This window comes from Camelus bactrianus, chromosome 1, assembly GCF_048773025.1.
Source record: "Camelus bactrianus isolate YW-2024 breed Bactrian camel chromosome 1, ASM4877302v1, whole genome shotgun sequence".
Classification (NCBI taxonomy): Eukaryota; Metazoa; Chordata; class Mammalia; order Artiodactyla; family Camelidae; genus Camelus; species Camelus bactrianus.
In genome coordinates, this window is record NC_133539.1 from 40939310 (window position 1) to 40964388 (window position 25079).

General features: G+C 32.7%; 1 protein-coding gene across 2 annotated transcripts in view; it reads left to right on the forward strand.

Annotated features, from left to right (window-relative positions):
• Positions 1-22722, forward strand: part of TBC1D23 (TBC1 domain family member 23) — a 51130-nt gene extending 28408 nt beyond the window's left edge. Inside the window, exons 9-19 of one of the 2 annotated variants that reach the window (XM_010966398.3) lie at positions 247-369; positions 1670-1762; positions 3896-4066; positions 6173-6215; positions 8767-8876; positions 11726-11865; positions 13117-13161; positions 16264-16352; positions 18532-18667; positions 20011-20205; positions 21076-22722. In XM_010966398.3, the coding sequence (XP_010964700.2) occupies positions 247-369; positions 1670-1762; positions 3896-4066; positions 6173-6215; positions 8767-8876; positions 11726-11865; positions 13117-13161; positions 16264-16352; positions 18532-18667; positions 20011-20205; positions 21076-21157 (1227 nt within the window). In that variant the 3' untranslated portion in view covers positions 21158-22722. The remainder of the gene's footprint in view (positions 1-246; positions 370-1669; positions 1763-3895; positions 4067-6172; positions 6216-8766; positions 8877-11725; positions 11866-13116; positions 13162-16263; positions 16353-18531; positions 18668-20010; positions 20206-21075) is intronic. The other variant, XM_010966399.3, reaches the window with a different exon arrangement.
• The last annotated feature ends 2357 nt before the right edge of the window (positions 22723-25079 follow it).

Sequence of the window (25079 nt, forward strand, 5' to 3'; positions counted from 1 at the left end):
TGATATATAATATTTGTGTTTTTTTATCTGCTTAGTCTTTCATTTTGTGTGAACTCTACTTTATATGTAGTCTCTCTGTAGCTTTTAGCCTATAAGATTTGAGATGATAAGTTTTGAAAATCACATGACTCAAAGATATTATATAATTATTTTACTTTTTATCTTGGTCTATTAAGAATAGTTTTAGGAAGAAAGTTTGATTTTATTTTTTTTTTCGTAATGTTTTAAAAACTCCTCTTTACACAGGATAATCACCATCTATTTGGTAGTACTTTGTTGGGAATTAAGGATGACGACGCAGATCTGAGTCAGGCTCTTTGTCTGGCCATCTCGGTGTCAGAGATCCTTCAAGCAAATCAGCTTCAAGGGGTAAGTTAAAAAACCCTGCTGTTTGTCAGAGGACTGTCCCCTTTAAATGCGAGGAATCAACATTTTCTCCCTGTTTGTTGATTCTTGCAAAATTAATTTACTATAACAATGAGGCTGTTTTGCTTTTTTTGAATGAGTAACATGTTAAATCTTCTGTCCAGATGCTCATTTTTAAACTGTTAGCTTGTGTGTTATTTTAGTTGTCAACAATTATTTTTGACACCAGTTTTTGTTAATTGCCAAATCTTTCTTTATATATGTATTTTATTATTATTATTATTATTATTTTTTTTTTTAATGGAGGTACTGGGGATAGAAACCAGGCCCTCATGCATGCTAAGCATGTGGTCTACTACTGAGCTATACCCATCTTCCCTTTTTTATATTTTAGCAACTGAATGTTGTATGAAGTACTTAAAGGGTGAATTTTTAACAGTTAAATTCCTGGTACTTACGTAGCTAATTTAATTACATGGTTTAATGCCAAAGGCATGTTACAAAGGAGGATTGAGAATATATCATAATTTTCTATCTATTGCTGTCTTCATGAAAATCTCATGAGCCAGTTTTTTCAACATACGTTCTTTATTGCTAACAATGTGATAGTTAACTACGTATGTGCATTTGGAAGGTAAGATGTATTTTGAAGATGGAGAGAAGAGGAATGGTTGTGGAAAGGCAGGCCTTTTACAGTAGATCTTTTTAAAACAAGCATTTCACATGCTTTTATTAGAACTATTATTAAAAAATAAATCAAAACATGTAATCCAGTTTAAAGAGACCCACGTGAACATCTTCAGTTCAGATTGGCATTGAAGAATGTCCTCTCACCCCTAAAGACATTTAATCCTTGTGTGAATTAAATTGTTGATGTGTTTGTGGGCTTATTTGCAGAAATAGGAATTGTATCTAAAGCTGTGTTTATTATAATTACATAGTGTTTTTTAAAATGTTTAACATTATATGCATTAAATTATTAAATTCCAGTATAATTGGTTTTATAGCTCAGACTAACATTCTCCTTCTACATATTTTAAGACTTTCTAATCAAGAACAGTATATACAAAATGCTTTAACTCTTTAAAATGAATACAGTTATTAAGATCTTGAGGTTATTTTCTTACATCTGTATTATGTAGGTCTTCCTAATTATATGTGAGGTTATTTTCTTACAGCTGTATTATGTGGGTCTTCCTAATTATATGTGTTCTTCTTCCCTTGGTTAATTGTTTAGATTATATGGTGTAAAATGTGACCCTCGTGGCAAATTCTATCATGTCAAATATTGTTTCCCTTTTAGGAAGGAGTCCGGTTCTTTGTGGTGGATTGCCGTCCTGCAGAACAGTACAATGCTGGGCATTTATCAACTGCTTTCCACTTAGATTCAGATCTGGTTGGTATAAATGCTGATTAAAAGTTTTTAGAAAGTAAGAGAAGAGTGGATTTTTTTTCTTTAGCCCATAAATAAATATACATGTACTGGATTGGGGAGGTTTTTCTTTCTGCTTAAGGAGAGAGTCTCTGCCCGTATTAAAGTGTTGCTTTTCACCCAGAACACCCTTTTGACATCATAAAGGGTACATGAAAACACTGTTAACTAGGACTTACTGTTGCTTTACCATTGTTATGTCAGTAAATTCTAACCTTCTTACTGTGAGCTACCTGATGGCACATTTAGTGCCTTGCACCTAGTAAGTACTCTGTGAATATTAGCTCCTCTTATGATTGGGTGATTATTCTAACCCTTCTCTTTCATCATGAGTACTTATGCATATAATAAACTAGTGTTTATGAGGTAGTATCTGACGTATGGGTGCTCAGTTATTAAAATTGCTGTCCTAGGGTCACTTTAATTAAAGGATTAGATGAAGTAGATAATTAAATATTGCCAGAGATGCTTAGAGCATTTGGTAGAGCTGAAACTGACATCATTTAAGCTGTTCGGTCCTTTTTCTATGCTAATTTTAAAAATTTATTCAAATGATTCATGAATACTTGATTTTTATTTTTTTCTTTTTTTTTAAACATTTTTTTGATTTATAATCATTTTACAACGTTGTGTCAAATGCCAGTGTTCAGCACAATTTTTCAGTTACACATGAACATATATATATTCATTGTCAAATTTTTTTCAATACTTGATTTTTCTTAAACAAAGAATATCTCCAGAGTTAATAATTACTATCAGCTTGTTTAATCTTCCAGACCTTTAATATGTATTTACATATTTCTTATTCACTTTTTTTTCTTTTGAATTTTTTACTTAACAGTTCACTTGCATTTTCACTTAACCATTTCTTAGAGATCTTTTCATTTAAGTACATTCTTTTTAATGACTGTATAGTGGTCCATGGTACAGATATGCCATAGTTTATTGCCTGATTGATGTACATTTGAAATGTTTTCAGTTTTCTTGTAATAAAACAATGCTGTAGTTAACATCCTTATACATATTTTATGGACTTGTACAAACGTTTCTGTAAAATAGAGTCCTAAAAGTAGAATTGTTGGATTGAGAGGTGTGGGCATATAGAATGTTACTAGATACTGCCGTATTGCCCTTTTAAAAGGCTGAAATCAGCTTATACTTTACAACTGTAAGTGAGAATGCTTTTTTCATACCATCAGCATTATTGGACATTACCAATTAAAAAAATTTTTATTTATTTTATTTTGGGGGGAGGGGAAGAGGTAATTAGGTTTATTTATTTATTTATTTATTTATTTTTTAGAGGAGGTACTGGAAATTGAACCCAGGACCTCATGCATGCTAAGCATGTGCTCTACCACTTGAATTATACCTTCCCCCTCAATTTTTTTATTTTACAGGAATGATGGGTGAAAAACAGTGGTCATTCCTAGTGATGTTGAGCATCTTTTTTCAAGTGTGCTGTTAATTTATATATATTCTTTTACAATTTTTTTTTTTTTACAAATTACAAATCCATTTTTCTATTGGATTTTCACTATGCTTTTTATGACCATTTTAAACAGATTTTTGTATTTATTGGCATACTTGTTTTCTTGGGGGTAAGAAATTCTTTCCTTTGTTATCTCTAGTACCTGGGGTAGTGCTGATAAATAAATGGCTCCTGCTATTTCTGACTGTCCTCTAAGAAATACATGGTTTGCCATATAAGTGGAAACTAACAATATAGCTTGTTTTGATGTATTGTTTTTGCCGTGGGCTCTTCTACCCATTGTTTAACTTTTCTTGTCATGATACCTAAAGACACTGAAGCTTATTTAGGAAACTAACAGCAAAACAATTTTTTTTTCTAGTAAAGTATTTTCTTTGTATAATTTAATCTTTATGTACATTTTTAACTTTTGTTTTCTAGTGTATTAAAGGTACATTTATACACATTTCTTTTCTCTTACCCTGGGGATTTATTTATAAGCACCTTTTTTTTTTTTCCTTCATTTTCATAGCAGCAATTTAAATATTTTTTTCCCCCTGGAAAAATATTTCAGGTTTTCCAAATGTATAGGAAACACCTTAAAAAACATTTTTTTAATGGTCTAGATGCTCCAGAATCCATCCGAGTTTGCACAGTCAGTAAAATCCTTGCTGGAAGCCCAGAAGCAGTCCATCGAGTCCGGCTCCATTGCCAGTGGGGAGCACCTCTGTTTCATGGGCAGTGGCAGAGAGGAAGAAGACATGTATATGAACATGGTCCTGGCACACTTTTTACAGGTATGCCGACAGATTATTCCAGTTTTGCTTGGTTATTGCTGTCACCTTTAAGAAATTCTCATAGGTAATTTTGTGCTGTTGTCTACATTGTCAAATTTGTCTATTTTTTTAAACACCTTTTTGGTTTTGTGTCATGCCAGGAAAGGTCTTCTCCCCCAGATTTTCTTGCATGCTTTTATGATTCATTCTTTTTTATGTTTAAGTCTTGAACCATCTGGAATTTAGTTTTATGTAAGAAATGGGGTAGGAATCGAAAAGATTTTTTTTCCCAAATAGCTAGCCAGTTGTGCTGTCTATTTGAAATGCCACCTCTTTAATATACTGAATTCCTTGATGCATCAGGGTCTACTTCTGGATTATTCTGTCACATTATTCTCTGTCTGTTCGTGCCCTCATACTTTTTACAGTAGCTATATAATTCATTTTAATATCTTCACTTTGAAATCAAATAAATATACATATATACATATTCACGATATAGCCACCTCCTTTTTGTGTTTGAAGATTGTCTTTAGCACAACTTATTTGTATTAGTGATTTTATGCAATCTGTCACTTTACCTTCTCTACAAAGCTTCATTTAGTGATCGCTCTTTATTAAAGATTAGTTGTTTATTAGGCATTCTTTGGTAGTTTATAAAGTCCTCATTATGTGTGACCCTGAACAATGGAGTCAGGAAGACAGTAGGCATGGTGTTACACAAGCCACTCAATTTGTGTCCTTTTTACGGGGAATTGGGTTTGAGAAAGTTAGTCTAAAGGACAGTCCTTGAAAGACAAACTCAGAGAAGGAACAGAGTATTTGAGGGAGGGATTATAAAATAATTTTATGCCTTACTGGAAGAAAGGTTTTAGAAATTTATACAGAATAACAAAAATAGGAACTCAAACTCATTTTACTTATAAATTTAATTGGCCTATTCTAAGAATTCTCTGGTACAAACCATATATTGTGAGGGGTGTCAGATGGCAAGAATTTGGAATACTGTGAACTTTTTTTTAATAATTCAAGTTCTTGATGTGGTTTTAGAAATTTTCCCCCCAATTTTTATCATGGGAAGTTTCAAATAAACCCTGAAGTCGGGAGAATTGAACTCTATAGAAGATATAACCACATTATCACTGTTACGCTTTATTATGATAATCAACTGGTGTTTGAGTTTCCTTGATTTTCTCAAGATCTAAACCAGGAGATTTCATTTGTTATCTTTAAGTCTTTTTTAATTTATAGGTTTCCTCTCTTAATTTTTTTCTTACATATACATTAAAAAAATTTTTTTTATTTACTTATTTTATTTTAGTAGGGAGGGGAGGTAATTAGGTTTATTTATTTTTAAAGGAGGTACTGGGGATTGAACCCAGGACCTTGTGCATGCTAAGCATGTGCTCTACCACTTGAGCTATACCTTCCCCTTACATATACTTCTTGGAAAAAACTGGTTACTTTGTCTTGTAGAATTTCTCACAATCTGGATTTTGCTGATTGCATTCACATGTTGTTTATCATGTCCTGTCCCTGGTATTTCCTATAAGCTGGTAATTAGATTTAGAGACTTGATCACAGAATACTTTTAGGGGAATAGGAAGTCCTGGGTGGCGTGTACTTCCTTAGAGGTAAATACTGCCCAGTCTTTTTGTGTGTGTTTATCATTGCTTAGATTCATTAATTTTTAGTAGTTTGTAAAATGTTAACATTCTGTGATTTCTTCCTTATAATTAGCTGTATTATTTGCTTTTATATTTCTTTTTTATAAAGAACCTGAAGTATTTTTGAAAACTTTTAAAAACCATTCTAGTTATATCTAAAATTACAATTTAACTGATTTTGGTTTGACTTTTTATTGCACTATGGGAACTATAATACGTATAAAATTACAGCCTTATTGGTAGCCATGAAGTTGTCTCCTTCCCACCCAACCACCAGACCTTACAATACACAGGATAAATGTATATACCTCTCTGCGCTGAAGTCCAAAATGTCAAAGGAAAGGAAAAAACAGAAATTTAGAATATAACCTTAAATTGTACCTGTTAATGCTTATAGAACTGTCAGAAGTTTTAATTCAGTTGCATATTGGAATAATTTGAATTTTATTTTCCATTTCAGAAAAACAAAGAATATGTGAGCATTGCCAGTGGAGGATTTATGGGTAAGGTTTAAATTTATTCATCCCTTTGCCTCCACTTTTGAGAGGAAATTATATTATCACTGGAGCTGATTTGGAGTGACCAAATTAGTTAATGGGTACATATTCTGTTCAATCATCCACTATTTTCCAAAAAGGCAAGGCCAGTAGGATATACAGATAACAGACAAACATAATAGACAATTGCAATGAGTGAATATTTAGTGGAAGACTATTTTACACTTTATTTTATTTTTTTATTCAAGTTCAGTTGATTTATAATGTGTTAGTTTCTGGTGTACAGCACAGTCGTTCAGCTTTGTGTGTGTGTTTGTATTCTTTTTCATATTCTTTTCCATTATAGGTTTTTATAAGATATTGAATGTAGTTCCCTGTGCAATACATTAGAACCTTGTTGTTTATCTATTTTATATATTGTAGTTTGTGTCTGTCCTAATTTATCGTCATCCCTCCTTTCTCCTTTGGTAACTATATATTTGTTTTCTATGTCTGTGAGTCTGTTTCTATTTTGTAAATAAGTTCATTTGTATCTTTTTTTTTCTTTTTAGATTCCACATATAAATGATACCATATGACATTTGTCTTTCTCTGTCTGACTTCACTTAGTATGATAATCTCTAGGTCCATGTTGCTGCAAATGGCATCATTTCATTCCTTTTTATGGCTGAGTAATAGTCTATTTCATATACATACCATATCTTCTTTATCCAGTCATCTCTTGATGGACACTTAGATTGCTTCCATGTCTTGGCTATTGTATATAGTACTGCTGTGAATATTAGGATACATGTGTATTTTTGAATTAGAGTTTCCTCTGGATGTGTGCCCAGGAGTGGGATTGCTGGATTATATGGTAACTCTATTTTTAGTTTTTTAAGGAATCTGCCTACTATTTGGAGAACTTTTTAAATGGATGTGTTTAATTAGCTTGTATTTATAAAAAAATTTTTTTTGTAAAGATGGGTGAAAAACTGCCCACATGACTTATTTTTGTGAAGAAGAAGAAATAGATAGGACTGGGAACAAGAGTAAGAGGAATACTTTACATTGTATACCCTTTGTACTATTTGCTTTTTTGTTTTGTTTTGTTTTCGTTTTATTTTTAAACTTCTTGAAAGTATTAGCTGCTTATAAAGTGTTGACTGAATGGAATAATACGAATAAGCTGATGTTTTCAAATCTGCAGATAATATCTGGTAATTTAGGATAGTAAAATATTGACAGTCTCTGCCAGCAAACATTTAAGGATCTATGAAGGATTAGGTCAGGGTAATAAGACTGAAAAAGAGAGACTGTCTTTTTTTACAAATGATGTTATATAGGGATAGAAGTTGCATCTAGTAGACAAATAAGCCCTGGAGTACTAAATGCACAGTATAGTGATTATAGACAATAATATTGTATTATAATCAGCAGACTTGCAGAGACTAGATATTAATTATTCCCACCACAAAAAAAGAAATGGTAATTATGTGACATGACAGAGGTGCAACTATTGCTACAATAAAAATCATAATACAATAATATAAATATCAAATCAACATTTTATACACTTTAAATGTACAACTATGTGAAGTATAGTTCAGTTAAAAGATGAAGAACCTATCTTACATTAGGAAAAGAGATATAAATACTGAACTGTAACTACTAGGAAAATTAATAATAAAATTAAATTAATATTTGTTGGAGGGAATAGAATCTTGAGTTTGAATCATGAGAGTCTTGTAAGATTAAGTTTTAACTTAATATCTTCTTATGTTATAATTTAGGATTTTTCATAGGTTAGGGCCTATTTCATCTTGGTCTTTGTTGATATTAGTAAGAATTAATATCTCTGTATATCATGGCCAGGTAACTAACTACCTTTGAGGCTCATACCCAGAGTGATCTACAGAAGGGGTTATTTGAATAGGCACTAATGTTAAGCAAGTATTGGCCTAAGGCCCAGTGTTATTTATTAGGAATTCTGTGACAACATGATATGAAACTTGGTTATTAAGCTTGTTTTCAAAAGTGTCTGAAAAGCATTTTTTATTAGTATATATAGTCTGGGTTTGGAAAGTTTTTTCTAAACTATGAAGTATTTCTTTTTCAAGAATAACCTCCCTTTCCATAGCAGTTAATGCCTAAGACTACTTCTTTATTATGAGAAGGATTAACTGATGTTTCCTTTGGATAAACAAAAGCCACCTTAGATTTTCTATTAATCCTTTGACATAAAAATACTGCTAAGATTTTTTATTAACACCTGAAAGACTGTCTTCCCAAGAGGAAAACATTAAGCCTATGTATACAATTATTGTCACCCTTCAGGTCAATTAAGAAACGTTTTGTGTGTGCAGAGAGGGCTTCAGAAGGAAGGAAAAGGGAGACATTTTGTAGCCTGGGGTCTTTTACTCCTTTATAGCGGCGCTAAAAGAAATACTCGTGATTATGCCTTTGAATCCTTTTTCATTCAGCTATGACATGTTTATTATTCTTCTCCAGTAATGAGTCTTTCCCAAGGGGGTTGGTATGTCAGGATTTTTTTTTCTTCTTCCTGTTTCTCTTTAAGCACTGCAGCAGCACCTGGCAGACATTAATGTGGATGGACCAGAAAATGGATATGGCCATTGGATTGCTAGTACCTCAGGCTCGAGGAGCAGTATCAATTCTTCTGTTGATGTAAGTGTACATGTAGACTATGTCACCAGATTTGAATAAATGCCCAGAAAAGGTGATTAACAACTAAATACCCACCATAACAGAAATGGGGTCAAAATATTTCAAACACATACCGTGAGGAGTCATATTATTGTGAGGTTAAAGAAGTGATGGGAACAGGCCTTCACTGCTAAACTAGCCAGGAGTTCTGGTGGTCCACATGCTGAATTCAGGTTTCTCCCTGTTCAGCTGCATCTTGGTATGACCTAGTGACAATTTTCTACTCCAGTTTAAATATCATATCATATCTAGTCCAAATATCTACTCCAGCTCAAATATCATGAATATCATGGGGATAATTCTGAATCCTGTGACTAGCTAGGACTCTAAAGTGAGCTGGTTCTGGGACTCTCCCAATTAGTTTGGGCGCAGAGGATGCTGAGGTTCATGGTCACATCTCCTGAATACCTTATCTGTTATCCCTCCTCCCCACCACAGACACCGTGAGAAGGACTTCAGTCCACCCATAATTGAGGAAGGGCCAGGCAGAGGAAGACAAGAACTAATTGCCAATCTCTTTATATTTGATTTTTAGTTATTGAGATGTACATTACTGCAGGGTTTTGCTCTAGTGGGTAAATCCATTCTGTCCTACTTTGGAAATATTTGGGCAATAAGTCTTCTGTGCATTTTTAGTACTTCATGTCGTTTGAATTAAGTGTCATTAAATCATTTTCTTAACAAGTAATAGTCCTCATCTACCTAATGATAATTCTTTAAATTAGAAATACAAGGAAAATTCCAGTACAGGGTCTGCAGTACAAGCTTGGGCTTACCAGTCTGACTTACCTGGGTATTCAGGTTTTGTGTCCACAACTTACTTACTTCGTGATCAACCAGCAAGATCTTTTCCGCTCTGGTTTCTACATATGTGCAGTAGAGATGATAATAACAGTCTTCCTCATAAGACTGAAATGAGGATTAAGTGTGTAAGTAAATGTAAAGTGTACTACCTGTCACATATAGTGTAGCAGTTACTATAAAAATGTAACTCATCAGATAATTAACTGAGGTTTATCTTCAGCCGTGTAAGTCAAAGCAAATTATTGTCAGACTATCAGCAGATAAGACTTCTCTGAGATTTAGATTTTCAGCTTGATCCTCTAGGTATAAGGGCTTTTTGTATGAGATCACCACTTACTTAATAGTTGCTATTTCATTTTGAACAACTAAATAGTATGGCTATTTATACTTTGTTCAGTTAGTCCCGTATTGTTGAATATTTACATTGCTTCCAGTCTTTTTCTATTATAAACACTACTACAATTAATTTTTGTAATAATATATTTGCATGTGACATGATTATTTTGTCCTATAAGTGAAATAACTTGATCAAAAGATTATATATCAAAATCCTTAGAATTCTGCATTATTGTCAAATTGCTCTGCAAAAAACATTCTATTTATATTCCCACCCACAGCATTTGATAGTCTTTCTATTGGAGTTTTTGTCTTCAGATTTGAAAAACAGTGATTGAGGCTATTAAAAGAAACTGTCTTAAAGTTGTGTTACATTCGAAAGTACCAAAGAATTTCCACAGGCAGTTTAATTTGGTTTTGAATTTGAATATGGAAGTAGAAACATTATTTTTGTGTTATTTAGTTAATAATTTATTTCTTTTAAAAATAAAAATAATACATGTTCATTGTAATATCATGTAAATATGAAAAGTTTATGAAAATAAAGTTAATTGTAACTCTACCACAGATAACAACTTCATATTTTGAATATTTTTTTCAAATCTGTGTTTTGTAGCATTTTATTTTAAAAGTAGTGATCAGAGTGTACATACAGTTTTATTTTCTGCCTTATTTTCTGCCTCTGAACATATGAGCATTTTTTAGCATTTGAAAATGCTTTTTTTAAAAAAAGCATGCTTTTTTTTTTTTAATATCAGCATAGTTTTCCATCAAATAGCTCTTAAATCCTAGGATACTTTCTGTTTTTCCATCCCATAAATTTTGAAGAGGAATAATGGGCAAAAAGATAGGTTCATTTTTAAACTGTGGCCATTTACTGCCAGCTTGCCCTGTAGAGTATAAGGAGCAATTACATACAATTAAAGAATTATACTCACACCTGTTACACTTGGTATGTAGGGAAATTAAAGGCCTAAGTAAAAATGTTTTAAACAACAAAAATTTACAAGAAATGAATGTTTAAAAATTTAGCTATATGAATGATACTCTGATTATGCTTTTTCTTATTTTTATAGAGTAATCTGAGTTAAGAAAAGGTCAATAAGTTTATTTCTTAATGAATAAAGTAGGTAATTTCAGGCTCCTGAAATGACAATTCATATCCTCATTTTTCATTTCCACCTTCCATTCCTAAAATGGTTTCACCCAGTGCATCAGTCTGCTCGGGTTGCCGTCACAAAATACAACCAGCTAGATGGGTTAGACAACAGAAGTTTATTTCCTCATAGTTTTGGAGGCTAGAGGTCTGGGATCAAATGGTTGGCAGGTTTAGTTTCTCCGGAGCCTCTCTGGCTTGCAGATGACCGCCTTCCTGACGTGTCGGCACATGGTCTTTTTTCCCTGCATGTGAATCCCCCTTTTCCTATAAGGACATCAGTCATATTGGATAGGGCCTGCCTATATGACCTCATTTAACCTTAATTTACTCTTTAAAGGCTCTGTCTCCACATACAGTCACTTTCTGAGGTATCCTGGGAACTAGGACTGTAACATAAGAACTTGGTTGGGGGAGCACAATTCAGTGCGTAGTAGTAGTGTGTCCTTTAGCAGTAGTGTGTCTGCTAATCATTTGAAGAGCAGTTAATTAAGTACTTTTTTTTTTTTTTCAGGGTGAATCTTCTAATGGTTCAAGTGATAGAGGAATGAAATCACTAGTAAATAAAATGACTGTTGCTTTGAAGACAAAATCCGTTAATGTCAGGGAAAAAGTTATCAGTTTTATTGAGAATACATCAACTCCTGTGGACCGGTGAGTTGCCTATATGGTATGAATCTGTGATGAGTAATTAAAACTAATGAAAAGTATCTTATAGGAAATGTTAGTTGAATAGAATGTGTTCTAGAAAAGGATTGTAAATTACATTTTTATTAGATGATTCCAGTTTCCATTATAATCAGAGATGTTCTTTATTGCTGTAAAATTTGAGTGTAAAGATTCCCCTCTCTTCTCCCACTGCTCAGAATAGAAAGCGAGTAATAATTCTGCTCCTTCATGCCATTCATTAGAAAAAATATTCCAGTGCTATTATGTGTATCACACTTGATACAGTAGCTGCTTCCCATGTATCAAAAGATTGGGAATCATCTAAGTGCAGTACCTCATAGCAGGACCCTCTTCCTCTGCTTCAGCAATTTAAAACCTGGAAAATTTGGTCATACTAAATAAAGCAGAAACCCATTTTCTTAAGTTTAAGAATTCAGATCTTCATAGAATTATGTTCACAGCCTTTTGTGACCCCTATTTTCCCATGAATTACAAATGAAGTACCCAGCTAACAAAGGATAAGCAAGTTTAAGAATGTCTGTTACATTGTTTCTTTCTGGAATTGTTCTTAGAGTTCAAAGCTAACCTAATAATTCCAGCACAGAATTTGTTTCTGAGCAAGCCTGATCTTGGAAATGTGTTATAATAGTATTCAATTTCACTCTCATGTCTTAATTGCAGTACCCTTGGAAAGTTGAAATATTTGACTTTAAGAACTGAATATCAAGAATGTATTATTTTTACTTTATAGTAATATGCATACAGAGGTATATTTTTTTCCATCTAGTAAATAGAAAAGAGGTAGGTTATTTTCACTAATCCAAAAAATTGTACCTTGTCTAAAATGGACAACTGATAATGTTAAAGTGTTTTATCAAGCCTGAAAGATTTTCTTTGCTCATTAAAACTATATCTGCTTTCAAAAGCCTAATTAAAAAAAAATAATTTTAGTGCATTCTGAATTAGGGTACTATTATTGCTACATTTTGTAGCATGAACACTTAAGATTTTATTTTAAAATGAACTAGTGATAATTCTAAGTTAGAAAGACTGTATTAAAGAATCACTTGAAACTTTTTTTTCCCCACTTTTCTTTGTACTTGGGATGATCAAAACATTTTCTTTTTAATATAAACTCTGGGTTAGAAAAACTGATTATACTATACTTTTGTTTTAAAGCTGTTGCATTTTTAATAATCATCATTTTGTTCTGTCCTCTGCCTCAATTTGCTATAGAATGTCTTTCAATCTTCCTTGGCCAGACAGAACATGTACTGAGCGGTAAGCCAATGAATTAGAGCAGCTTTCCTGGACCATCCTTTCCTTTAGCATGCCTCATGCTGTCTATAAGCCTCATGCTGTCTATAAGCCTCATCCTGTCTTGGCTAAAATTTCATGCAGCTGTTTCAAATGCTAAACTTTTCTCATTCCGCCTTTAGGAGTGTGTGATGCTGATTGATCTGTTTTTCTTTTTGCTTTTTTGCTGGATCATTTTAATTTTTTTCCTTGCTGCATAAGTACATTCAAACCCAAGAACTTCATTGAAATCCGCATTTTTTTTTTTTTTTTTTCTGAGGCAGAGGAAGATGAAACAAAGAAAATATGCAGTCTCAGAGTTGGCAGGGTATTAGCTTTGGAGACAGATCATTTGCTTCTGTCACATGCCCTAACAATAAAGAAAATTATAGCACCTGAAGAAAGGCACAGTTTGGTTCAAATTTTTTATTTCATATACATTATGTAATTTTATAGTATCTTTAGATTTTTCTTAATAAGATGCATGTATTTAAGTTGGTGGGTTATCATTATATAAGTCAGTTCCAAATAATTACAGTTCAAGGTCTCTACCTTTACTTTTCCTTGAAAGAAATTAGGCCGTGGTGGACCTGTTAATATATAATCCATCTCTTCTCTGCCGCAAATAAGATAGGGTTATTTGTCATTAGACTCCAAAGGTTTAAAGTTAAAAAATCTACTGGATCTTTAATTAGGATAAACAAAAGAACTTTATGACTTTATAGTTTTTATGCTCATGATTTTTCTGCAGTTTGAATTAGAGTATCAATTATAGCAATACCTATAAACATTTTAAAAGAAATTCTAGTTATACTTTTAATGTAAGTTAAACTTTGGAGTAATAGAGTTGACTTTTTTGGCAAGTCATTACAATATTTTCAGTGACTAGAAGTAGCGTTTTTACCGATAAAAGTTTTCATTTACTGTGACTGCTCCTGCACGATGCCAATTACAGAGCTTCTGTTATAATCTTAAAATTTTAAAGGAAATTGCTTCTTTTAAAATTATAATCTATTTGTGAATCCTCTGTTTTTTCATGTTACAGGTCCATTGGATTAGTCTAATTTTATTTAACTCCCAAGTTTTATCCCAAATGCTTAACTTTAAAAAAAAAACTCAGATTATCTTTTCTGGTGCACAGGCAGCTGTATCTATTTTGAAAATAGAATTTAGCAAAGATTTAGAACAAATTGGGTTTCTTTTTGAGCTCAGTAAATAAAGCTAAAATCTAGTCAAACTATTTTGTAGATGTTTTTGTTGTTACTTTGGCTAAAAAAAAGTGTAAATATACTGCTTTTTAAAAAAGTCCAGCCATTGAATTTCATTTTTTGACAGTCTTTTAAGAACTTTCTTAGTAACCTTTAGTAATCTTGTTTATAGAAACTGCATTGTATTATAAATCGACATCAGTAATAAATAGCTTGTTTTTTCTTTTCTTTTTTTTGATTGTCACTTTATTCATACTTGCATTCTGGTTCAGGCATTTACTGTGCACATTATCTTTGTTACTTTCTATATTATAGCATTTAATATCAGATGAGAACCAATAACTTAATCTCATACAATTTTATAATCTAGATGGCACTAATGTATTTTTACATAAAGCTGTATTTTCTTTGTCTCTTTGCCTTTTGGTAAGAAAGATGAATCTGAGTTTCATAGGTATTTGAATTTCTTTCATTTTCTACCTTTAATGAGCATAGTGTGATGATTTCTGGGATAATTTTACTTTAGATATGCTTTAACATCAAATCAAATGATTTTATGATTTTAACTTAAACTGTAAGCAGTGTATTGATTAATCTAACTTATAATTTGGTTATACACTCAACTTTGGTTTTCTATTGAGGAATGTTGTTTTGGGAGAAGTAAAGATTTTAAGCGTCTTAACAAAATTACGTCATGATATCATTTTTATTGATGGTATGTGTTAAGAAATTTTAAAAAACACTATGATGAACATCTCAGCATAAAAATGTTGTAGTTTATATTCTCAGTGTTTCCTGAAACAGTAATTATCATCTAAAATTACTTGTCAAAAGGGTGTTAAATTTCATAATACATTTGTTGAGAAATTACTTTGAAACAATGATAAAATTATACCTTGATTATCACTGAGAAAAAAAATTATTTAAAATACAGGTTTGATCCCTGTTTTCTGGAAAAATTGAATTCCAAGACTAAGACACACAACTTGATTTTTTTCCACATTGAACTATCTCATGTTACATGACAAGGAAAAAAAAAGCCACAGTTTTCCTTCATCATAGATAACCTCAACCTTATCCTACAGATATATAATACTCTGTCTCCAAAAAACGTAGTATTTTGTTGAAATATTTTAATTTCACTTCCTGGTTTATTTGAGATTACATGAAAAGTAATGAGGTACAAATTTTTATGTTGAAAAGAGGGAGGTCATACTTCCTGCAGAACTAATTAAATTTGACTTTACATGTTGTTTATGTTTCTGCCACTCGAAGATGAAAGGCAGATTCGTTTTCATGATTTACTTATGTAAAAGAAGTAGCATCTTAGTTTCTATTAAAACAAAAGTAATAGTAATAAAATATAGGAGGAAAGACCTTAAGACATTTGCACCCATATGAGAAGCCTTAAGCGTTGCTACTGGAATTTGAGTATTTGGGTTCATAATCTATTTGGCCTAACAAACATGTATGTAGTACTTGCTGTGTGCCAGGCATTGTTATAAGAACTTTACAAAATATTAGCTGATTTAACTTTCACAGTCACTAGGGAGGGTAGATATTACCACCATTTTACAGATAAGGACACAGAAGCACAGCGATGTTAAGTAACTTCCCAATGCATTGGTTTTAATATGAATATTAAAATTGTTTAAAATTTAATTTTTACAGATTTGAAAGCATGCCACCTACCAAGACCTTATTCCACTTTTGCTAACATAATTTCCTTATCTTGTTTCAATTTCCTTAACATAGCTATCCTAAAACTGGGTATGTGGGGGGACAAAGAACATTTGTATTGTTTTAATATTCAAATGATACTTGTACTCTTCGATAACTTAACTGTGATGATTTCCCTCCTAAAATTCTTTGAATATAGGCATGTGAGCAGCAGTGACAGAATGGGCAAGCCTTATCGCGGTGTGAAGCCTGTTTTCAGCATTGGGGATGAAGAGGAATACGACACAGGTGTAGTGATACACTTACCTGTAGACTGCTTTCCTCAGGCACCAGGAGTGAGCATAGAGATCATCCTGGCATTAGCTGAACACTGCTTTTTTTAAAAAAAAAAAAAAAGAAGACGTAATGAGATTTGATAGAGGAGTTGCAGAGTCTGTGGTTTTTCTATTAAGAGTTTGGTTTTAGACATCTTAAATTATGCCCAGTTCAACCCCAAATAGAAATGCTGAGTAGGCGGTTGATTACAGGAGTCTTTAGCTGAGGAGAGAGAGATGCGTAAGCTGGTGATAATCTGGGGATTATCAGTGTATAAATAGTATTTAAATCCATGGTATTGGGTCTAATCCCTTTGATCCATCCACGTAGGAGATTGAGAGTTGTGGAACTGAAGTTCAGGAAATTGCAAAATTGAGACATCTGAAAAGAGCCTTTTGAAACTGGTGGCAGCATCCTAAATGGCCACAAGATGGCGATATTGTGCCAGGGAAATTTGTTACCCTCTGTTACTGTCTTTCTATTTTTAAAAATAACTTATTACTTTGGTAATCATAATTAATATTAATGTGTATTGAGTTAGAAAGAATAAAATAGTATATAAAAGTAAAAAGTAAGAAAAAAATACTTCTAATTTTCATCTTGCTTTTTCCACTTAGTAATACATGTTGCATATTTTCCATTTCAGCTCGTATACCTCCACAATTCCTTCTGTTATACAAATGGAACATACCATAATTAAATCAATCTCCTCCCAATTGACACTGGTAGTTTTCCAGTTTTTTTTCTGTTTCAAATATTTTTATGCCCATGTCTAGGTGAACTTTTGCAAGCATAACCAGAGAGTAAATTATTAACAGTAAGATTAACAGATTAGAGGGAATCACATTTGACTTTTTAATAAATATTACAGAATCACCTTCCTGAAAACTTGCTTTGAGGAAAATGGAATTTTCTGTGTGTTATTTCTAATTTGTTTCTTTTTCTCCTTTTTCCTGCCTCTCTTTTGCCATCTTCTTGATATCTATCAGTCTCTAGCTCTCCCTAAATATTTGTTATCCCATTAACAAAGGGGAGAGGCAAATGGATGAATAAATTATGGTGTATTTACATATATATGTATATATACACAGATACATACACTATGGAAATTGCACAGTAATGAAAATGAGGAAGCTAGAGCTATGTGTATCAACAGGGATAAATTTTACAGTGTTGGGAGTATGGTAGCAGTTGCAGAAGAATACAACTGAACAGTCTACTATTTGTATTAATTTTAGTTAAAGTACAAAACACTACTGTGTATTATTTAAGGATATTCACATATGGTTAAAAGTAAAGATGTGACACCAAATTTGGATAGTCACTGTTTCTTAGTGGAGAAGGAAGGGGAGTATGATTGGGCAAAGATACATGAGGGCTTCACTTTTTTATTTAAGCTGGAAGTGAAGAGATAGATATATGAAATATCCTTTTTTAAAATTATGTCTCTTTATATTTTGATTTCTTTAAAAGCAAAGAGAAGAACATCTGTAATTATTAACTCTAGAGAATGTAATTCCCGTTTCTTAAATTAGAAAAATGAAACAGTTAGAATCTCTTATATTTCTCTCACAAAAAAACCCTGCTAAATAGATTTTTACTTATTTTTCTCAGGATAGATTTTTTTGCTTGTTTTCCTTAAAATCAGAAACCAGCAACTCTGCAGATGGAGTATAATCTATAAAAATATTGGTTCACTATGTTGTACATCTGGAACTAATATAATTTTGTAAATCAACTGTATGTCAATAAAAAAACAGCAAGAGAAAAAGAATTCTACCATCTTTGCCTTCAAGATGGGTGCTGATTTTATTATTGGACAATTCTGCCATCTCTCCTCAGACTATCATAGATTAGAGTTATGTTATATAAATAAAAAAAAGTTGAAATTCCTCAGATAATTTAATATTTGAAAAGTATATTATCAGTATTTTCACCTGAATTTCTTACCATATACAGTGATGTTTCACAGTATATTTTGATATTAGTACCAGTGGCATAAGGAAATATGGTAGCTGGGTTAGAATTGATTGTTTTTTTCTCAACCCATATGTTTAAAATACTGCTGAAATTTTTTTCAGGCTATTAAAAAATGTATCATTTTTAAAGTTGGTGGTATCCACTTTTAACATCTTAAATTTATTCTTTGTAGATGAAATTGACAGTTCTTCAATGTCAGATGATGATAGAAAAGAGATTGTAAACATTCAGACTTGGATAAACAAGCCGGACGTTAAGCATCATTTTCCTTGTAAAGAAGTGAAAGAAAGTGGACACATGTTTCCTAGGTACTTTTTAAAATACCTTCTTCAGAAGTAAAACTGAATTTAGGGAAGTAATGTTACAAAAGTTAAAGCAGAAGAAATTTTATTTATCCAAATACAATAAGATACAATTTCCCTCTGTCAACATGTATTTTATGTCTTGATTTAAAAAATATTCTTATGTAATTTTTTTACTTTGAAAAATTTAGACAAAAAAGGTGAAGAAGTAGTACATTGAACATCTTTATAAGCCTCTCCTAGATTCACTGTCTTTTAACATTTTTTCACACTACCCCATCTCTCTATTAATGTATATATGTATATATACACATACACACATACACATATGCTTCCCTTTTGTCAAACCATTCATAAGAAGCTTACAGATGTGACGCTTTACCGCTGAATGCTTCAGCATAAATCTTCCAAGAATATGAACATTAGCCTCCACAACTCCAGTAGCATTATTACGTCTTTAAAAACCTTAAAAATGAACATCATTCAACATACAGACCACACTCACATTTTTCAGAGTGTCCCCAAAGTATCTTTTATAGCGTTTTTCTCTTCCTGATCCAGCATCCAGTCCCAATTCACACATTGCATTTGCCTTTAGATCTTTTAGTCTCATCCAGTGTACAACAGTACTGCTCCCCTCACCACCACTTCTGCCTTTTTTCATGGTGAATGAATCCTTTGAGTCTAGGCCAGTTGTTCTGCAGAATGTCCCACATTCTGGGTTTCTGATATTTGTCATAGTGTATTACGTAAAAATATGTGAGTAATATCACTGTATTAAAAGTGAGCTGAGACACAAGGTAGGATGTGTGTGTTGATAATTCTATCCCTATTTTGCCTTTTACATCCAGTTATATAATATTATTAAATATGTAAGACAGCCCAAGTATTGGTTAGTGGTCTTTGATATTAAATATATGCAGTGGTTTGTTGAATGAGGATAGTTTATGAATATAGACCATACTTTTAAAAGTCTGAAAGGTAGCTATCCCATATCCTATAAAATAAAATCTATTATTTTAATGATTTTAATTGTATTATAGTTTTTATTATATAAAATATAAACTGTTAAACATAAATAAACATATATTAAAATGTAACAAACAGTTACAAGGTTTTCTGTTAATAAAACACTAAGTTTGCATACAACTAAAGGAAAATTAAAAGCTTTTATTAAGTAGCCTATTTGTTTATAGGTGACCCTTTACCGCTACTTTTTAACTCAAAAGTAATTTCATCTGGAGTTGAACATTTTTAATAATCAGGACTGTTTATAATCAAAACAGCTGTTTTGAATGACATTTCTTTAAAATTCTTTTTATTTTTTTAATGCCTTTTTCCCTGTCAAGTCATCTGTTGGTTACTGCAACACATATGTATTGTTTAAGGGAGATTCTTTCACGGAAAGGACTGGCTTATATACAGTCTCGACAAGCACTAAATTCTGTAGTTAAAATTACATCCAAAAAAAAACATCCTGAGCTGATTACCTTCAAGTATGGAAACAGCAGCGCTTCAGGAATAGAAATCTTGGCAATCGAAAGGTAAGGTTTTCTTAGGATGATATTATCTGAATTACTGAATTAGTTCATTATTAACCACAGTTCATTTCTCTGTTTTGGGGAATGGATGGTGAAATAGGATACTTCAACCACTTTTGTTAGTATTCTCGCTGTCTTTTTCTTCCAGATCCGTAGTCATCTGTTTTAGCCATTAGACATGATTTCAGTAAGTGCCATAGCTAAGTTCACAAACTTTTTGACAGAAGGGCCTTTAGGAATAATCTACGCCAGTGCTGCACTAAATGCTGGTTTGCAATTAAATAGGAAGCTTTTCTTAGACTATAAGTCATTGCTTTTATTTTCCTTCATCAAAAAATTCTTATTTTGAAAAAGTATCAGTGAACTAAGCAGTGTGCCGCATGGTGTAGTTAATTTATAGCCTGGTATGAGCTTCTCCTTATCTCATTGTGGACCAGTGACAGACAGTTCACAGACTGACACAAGGGCTATAGACCACACTGCTGTTGAAAATAAACCATCTTAAACTTCTAGTAAAAATGCGAAGCCCACAGGGCTTAAATGACTTCCAGATCTTCACAGGTAGCTTGTGCTAGAACCGAATATGGCTCTCCTGACTCCTGATCTGCGGTTCATTCTACCTTGCTCTACGCAATATGAAAATTCACCTTGCTTTTACATTTAGATTTTCTTTCTTTCAAAATATATGAGTATATACTTTTGAGTATATGTTAAAGGAAGTGATGGGGAGTGCATAGGAGGGCATGTCTGCTGGCTTTGTAGGTCAGGGAAAGCTTCCCATTGGAAATGACATCTAAACCGAGTCCTGAACAGAAAACACTATATTTTTTTTTTCAGAAGACACTATATTGATATCTATTTTTCCCCCCATAGGTATTTGATTCCAAATGCAGGAGATGCTACCAAAGCCATAAAACAACAGATCATGAAAGTTTTGGATGCTTTGGAAAGTTAATATAAAGGAAAATTATTTCAAAAGAAATTAAGGCAACCAAGAGAAATATGGACGTATTTTCCCGACTGAATACTAACCGGAGAATTTCATTTGTTTATGGGGGCGCTTGCATAGCAGATCTGAGAAAGTATAAATTACTGTAATCAATCTCTGGACAGTTAAAAAATTTTTTTTTAATTTTCTTTGCATTTTTGGTTTTGTAAAATAATTTCTTATAAAGATCACTTATTAAATGACTTTAAAGTAATTGACCCTGTACCCTTATGAACTAAGGGTGCAGATTGCAGTTCTGTTTTGAAGAGCTGTTTTAAGGGAACATACATCACTTTCAGATTTAAAAACAACCATACACATACATATTTGCAATGTCTTCACTGAAAATTAGTGATAGAATTAGTTGAAGAGACCCTTTAAATGCTAACCGTTAGTTATACTCATTGAATGGTATCAGAAACAAAAAAGTATTACATAGATTAATGACTAGCTTGCTGTTTCTGTTCTTAAAAAGAGTGAAATCTTTTTAATGAAATAGATGAAGATTTCAGCCAACTCAAATGCAGACCAGCTAGTGAAATGTTGAAACATCAGTTTCTAAATCATCTTTCCACCATTAGCTAGTAATTTGAACACTGAGTGCTTCAGCTACTAAACTTCATCCTAATGGTTTCTAGGGAGCAGTTAAAAGCATTGTAATAAGTAGATAGGCATGTTAAGGTTAAAATTAACATTCGGGGGACAGAATTGTATCTTTTAAAATGTCATTGATCTTTACTACAAGTGGAATATTTGCTTTAGGATATTTCAGAACAGGTGTTGAGCACACATGGATTTATCCTCAGTAGTCTGTGACCACACTAATACCCACTTAAAGAAAAGCCAACTAATCAGAGAACCGTATAAGCTACAGTTTTTATCATCATTTTCTGAAATTTCTTTCTCTTCTTTGGTCTTTGTCTTCTCTTACTAAAGTTCCAATGGTTTGAAACTATTTTTTTCTCTTAATATGACAAAACTGAAAAATGGTCTGCTTTATTTTGCAGCTTTCTCAGTTTAATTCATTGGGGTCCATATTAGACACATTTGGTGAGAGAAATCCCAGAACATGTTTGGGGCCATGGAATGACTGCTTGTTTTCTGTTTGAGAAATAGCAGGTCCTCACATCATTACACGTCCTAAAATGTAATGGATTATCTCTAAGGATTGATGGGAGAAATATTTAGATATACCCTGTTTACAGCCATTTATTTTAGTTTACTTAATGGAAATCAAGTGAATGAAAGGCAGCCTAGGCATTCTAATAAGTAAATAAATCAATCCCGTTTACTTGAGTGGTTGAAGACATCTGCTTGGAACTGCACCTGGTACAGTACTAGATACTTACAACTCTCCCCATAGCTGCTGTATTGCATTTTCCTTTTTCTGGCGCCCCTTTTAGAAATGTCTGAAGTCTCGTTTTTTTTGCCCATTTCAGCCTTGGGACTTTTTTCATAATATTAATGTAAAGATGTTTGTGTTACTGTTTATAAATTACAGTTGTAAATAAACCAGTACAGTTTACTCAAAACTTTGTTCTTAATGACAGTGTCTCTCTTTCTCTTTCTCCTTTTGCCCTTATTTGTAAATCTCTATAGATACCACAAAATTAGAAAATTGAGGGCTGTCCTTTCAGTGGAATTTAGATGTTCAGATTTCAAATTTGAAAGAATTAGATTCCTATTTCAGTTCACCTAGATGGGGAGGGAGAAAGAGATAGTTTAAAACTAATGACATTAAATTCTACATGTCATAAATTACTCCCTTGAACTACTTCTCTGAATTTGTGTTTCCTCATCTGAACTAACCCGCAGTTATCAGTCATGGTATCAAATGAAAATACATTTCATTGACTGTGTCAGGCACTCAGCTTATCCTCCCTTCACTGGCTCGCTAAGCACAGAACTGGAATTCACTCTGAGATGGCCACTTCTCATAACTCTCAAGGATGGCAGGGGTTGCAACATTATGAGGTTGGTACTATTTTCTATATTTGCAAGATGAGAAAACCCAAGGCTCAAAGAGATTGAGTGAGTGAAAAGAAAAAGTACCCCTTCCTCTCTCCCCAACCCCTGGGTATTATTATTGTTTATTAAGGTGTAAATTTCTTTGTATAATTTGATACCACTTGCCCACTATTAATAAAATGTGCTTTCTAATAGTGATGACATATTTGTACTGATAAATACTCAACTGCTTTTGCCACCGGTATGTTTCACACAGGACCTTTAACTCCTTAGCATTATATTCTAATGTACTAAAACTAACCACCATAGATTGGCAGTTCTATTTAAAATTAACTGTTTGACTTGGGGGAAATCCAACTCCATAGGTTGAGTGTGCAATGAAAGTAATATATCAACTTTACCATTAACATCTTGAACTCTTAAAAAATAACATTTTTATTGAAATACAATCCACATATCTTTATTAAGTTCACCTTTTTAAAAAGTCTACAATTCAGTGGTTTTTATTATAGTCACAGAGTTGTACAGCCATTTAACCACTGTTTAATTACAGGACATTTCATCACCCCAGAAGGAAACCCCATGTGCATTAGCAGTCACTTCCCTTTCCCCGCATCCCTCCAGCCTTTGGTAACCCCTGATTTACCTTCTGTCTCTGGATTTGCCTATTCTGGACACTTCATGATAAAAGAAATTATACAGTAAAGTGGCTTTTGTGTCTGGCTTCTTTGACTTAGCGTAGTGTTTTCAAGCTTCATCCCTGTTGGTGGCATGTATCAGAGTTTCATTTCTTTTTATGGCTGAGTAATAGTCCATTGTATGGATATACCACATTTATCCATTCACTAATTGATGGACATTAAGGTTGCTTCTACCTTTTGCCTGTTATAAATAACACTGCTTGGAACATTCACATACAGGTTTTTGTGTTGACGTGTTTTCAGTTCTTTTGGGTATGTATGAATTACTCTGTCATATGTTAATTCTACATTTAACTTTTAAGGAACTTCCAAACTGTTTCCCAGAGGGGCTTGATCATTTTACATTCCCACTGGCAATTTATGAGTGCTCTGATTTCTTTACGTCCTTGCCAACGCTCGTTATTTTCTGTTTTATCTTGGTCTTAGTATGTGAAGTGGTATCTCATTGTGGTTTTCATTTGCATTTCCATAATGACTAATTGTATTGAATTTCCTGTACTTATTGACTATTTGTATATCTTCTTAGGAGAGCTGTTGACTCGATTCCTTGCCCATTTTTTAATTGAGTTACTTGTCTTTTTATTGTTGAGTTGTAAGAGTTCTTTACATATACTAGGTAACATTTTCTCCCATCTGTCGGTTGTGTTTTCACATTCTTGATGGTGAGCTAAAAATTCACATTATTTAAAGCTTGGAAGTTTTTAGTTTTGTGATGTCCAGCTTACTTTTTTTTTTTTGTCACTTGGTGCTTTGGTGTCATATCTAAGTAATCAGTTGCCTAATCAAAGGTAGTGAAGGTTTACTCCCATGTTTTCTCCCACAAGTTTTACAGTTTTAAATCTTTTAGTTAGGTCACTGATCCATTCCGAGTAATTTTTTTATCTGAGTGTGAGGTAAAGGTCCAGCTTTTTCTTTTGCCTGTGGTTGTACTCTTGTCCCAGCATTAGCTGTTGAGAAGATTATTTTTTCCACCTTGAGTAGTCTGGCACCAGTGGACCATAACTATGAGGTTCTATTTCTGTCCTCTCATTTCTACTCCATTGGTTTATAAATATATTCTTATCCCAGGACCACACTGTCTTGATTACTGTAGCTTCGTTGTAACTTGAAATTGGGAAGTGTGAGTCCTCCAACTTTTACCTTTTTCAAGATTATTTTTGAGTTTCTTGTTATTCTTAGACCTTTGCGTTTCCGTATGAATTTTTAGATTAGCTTACCAC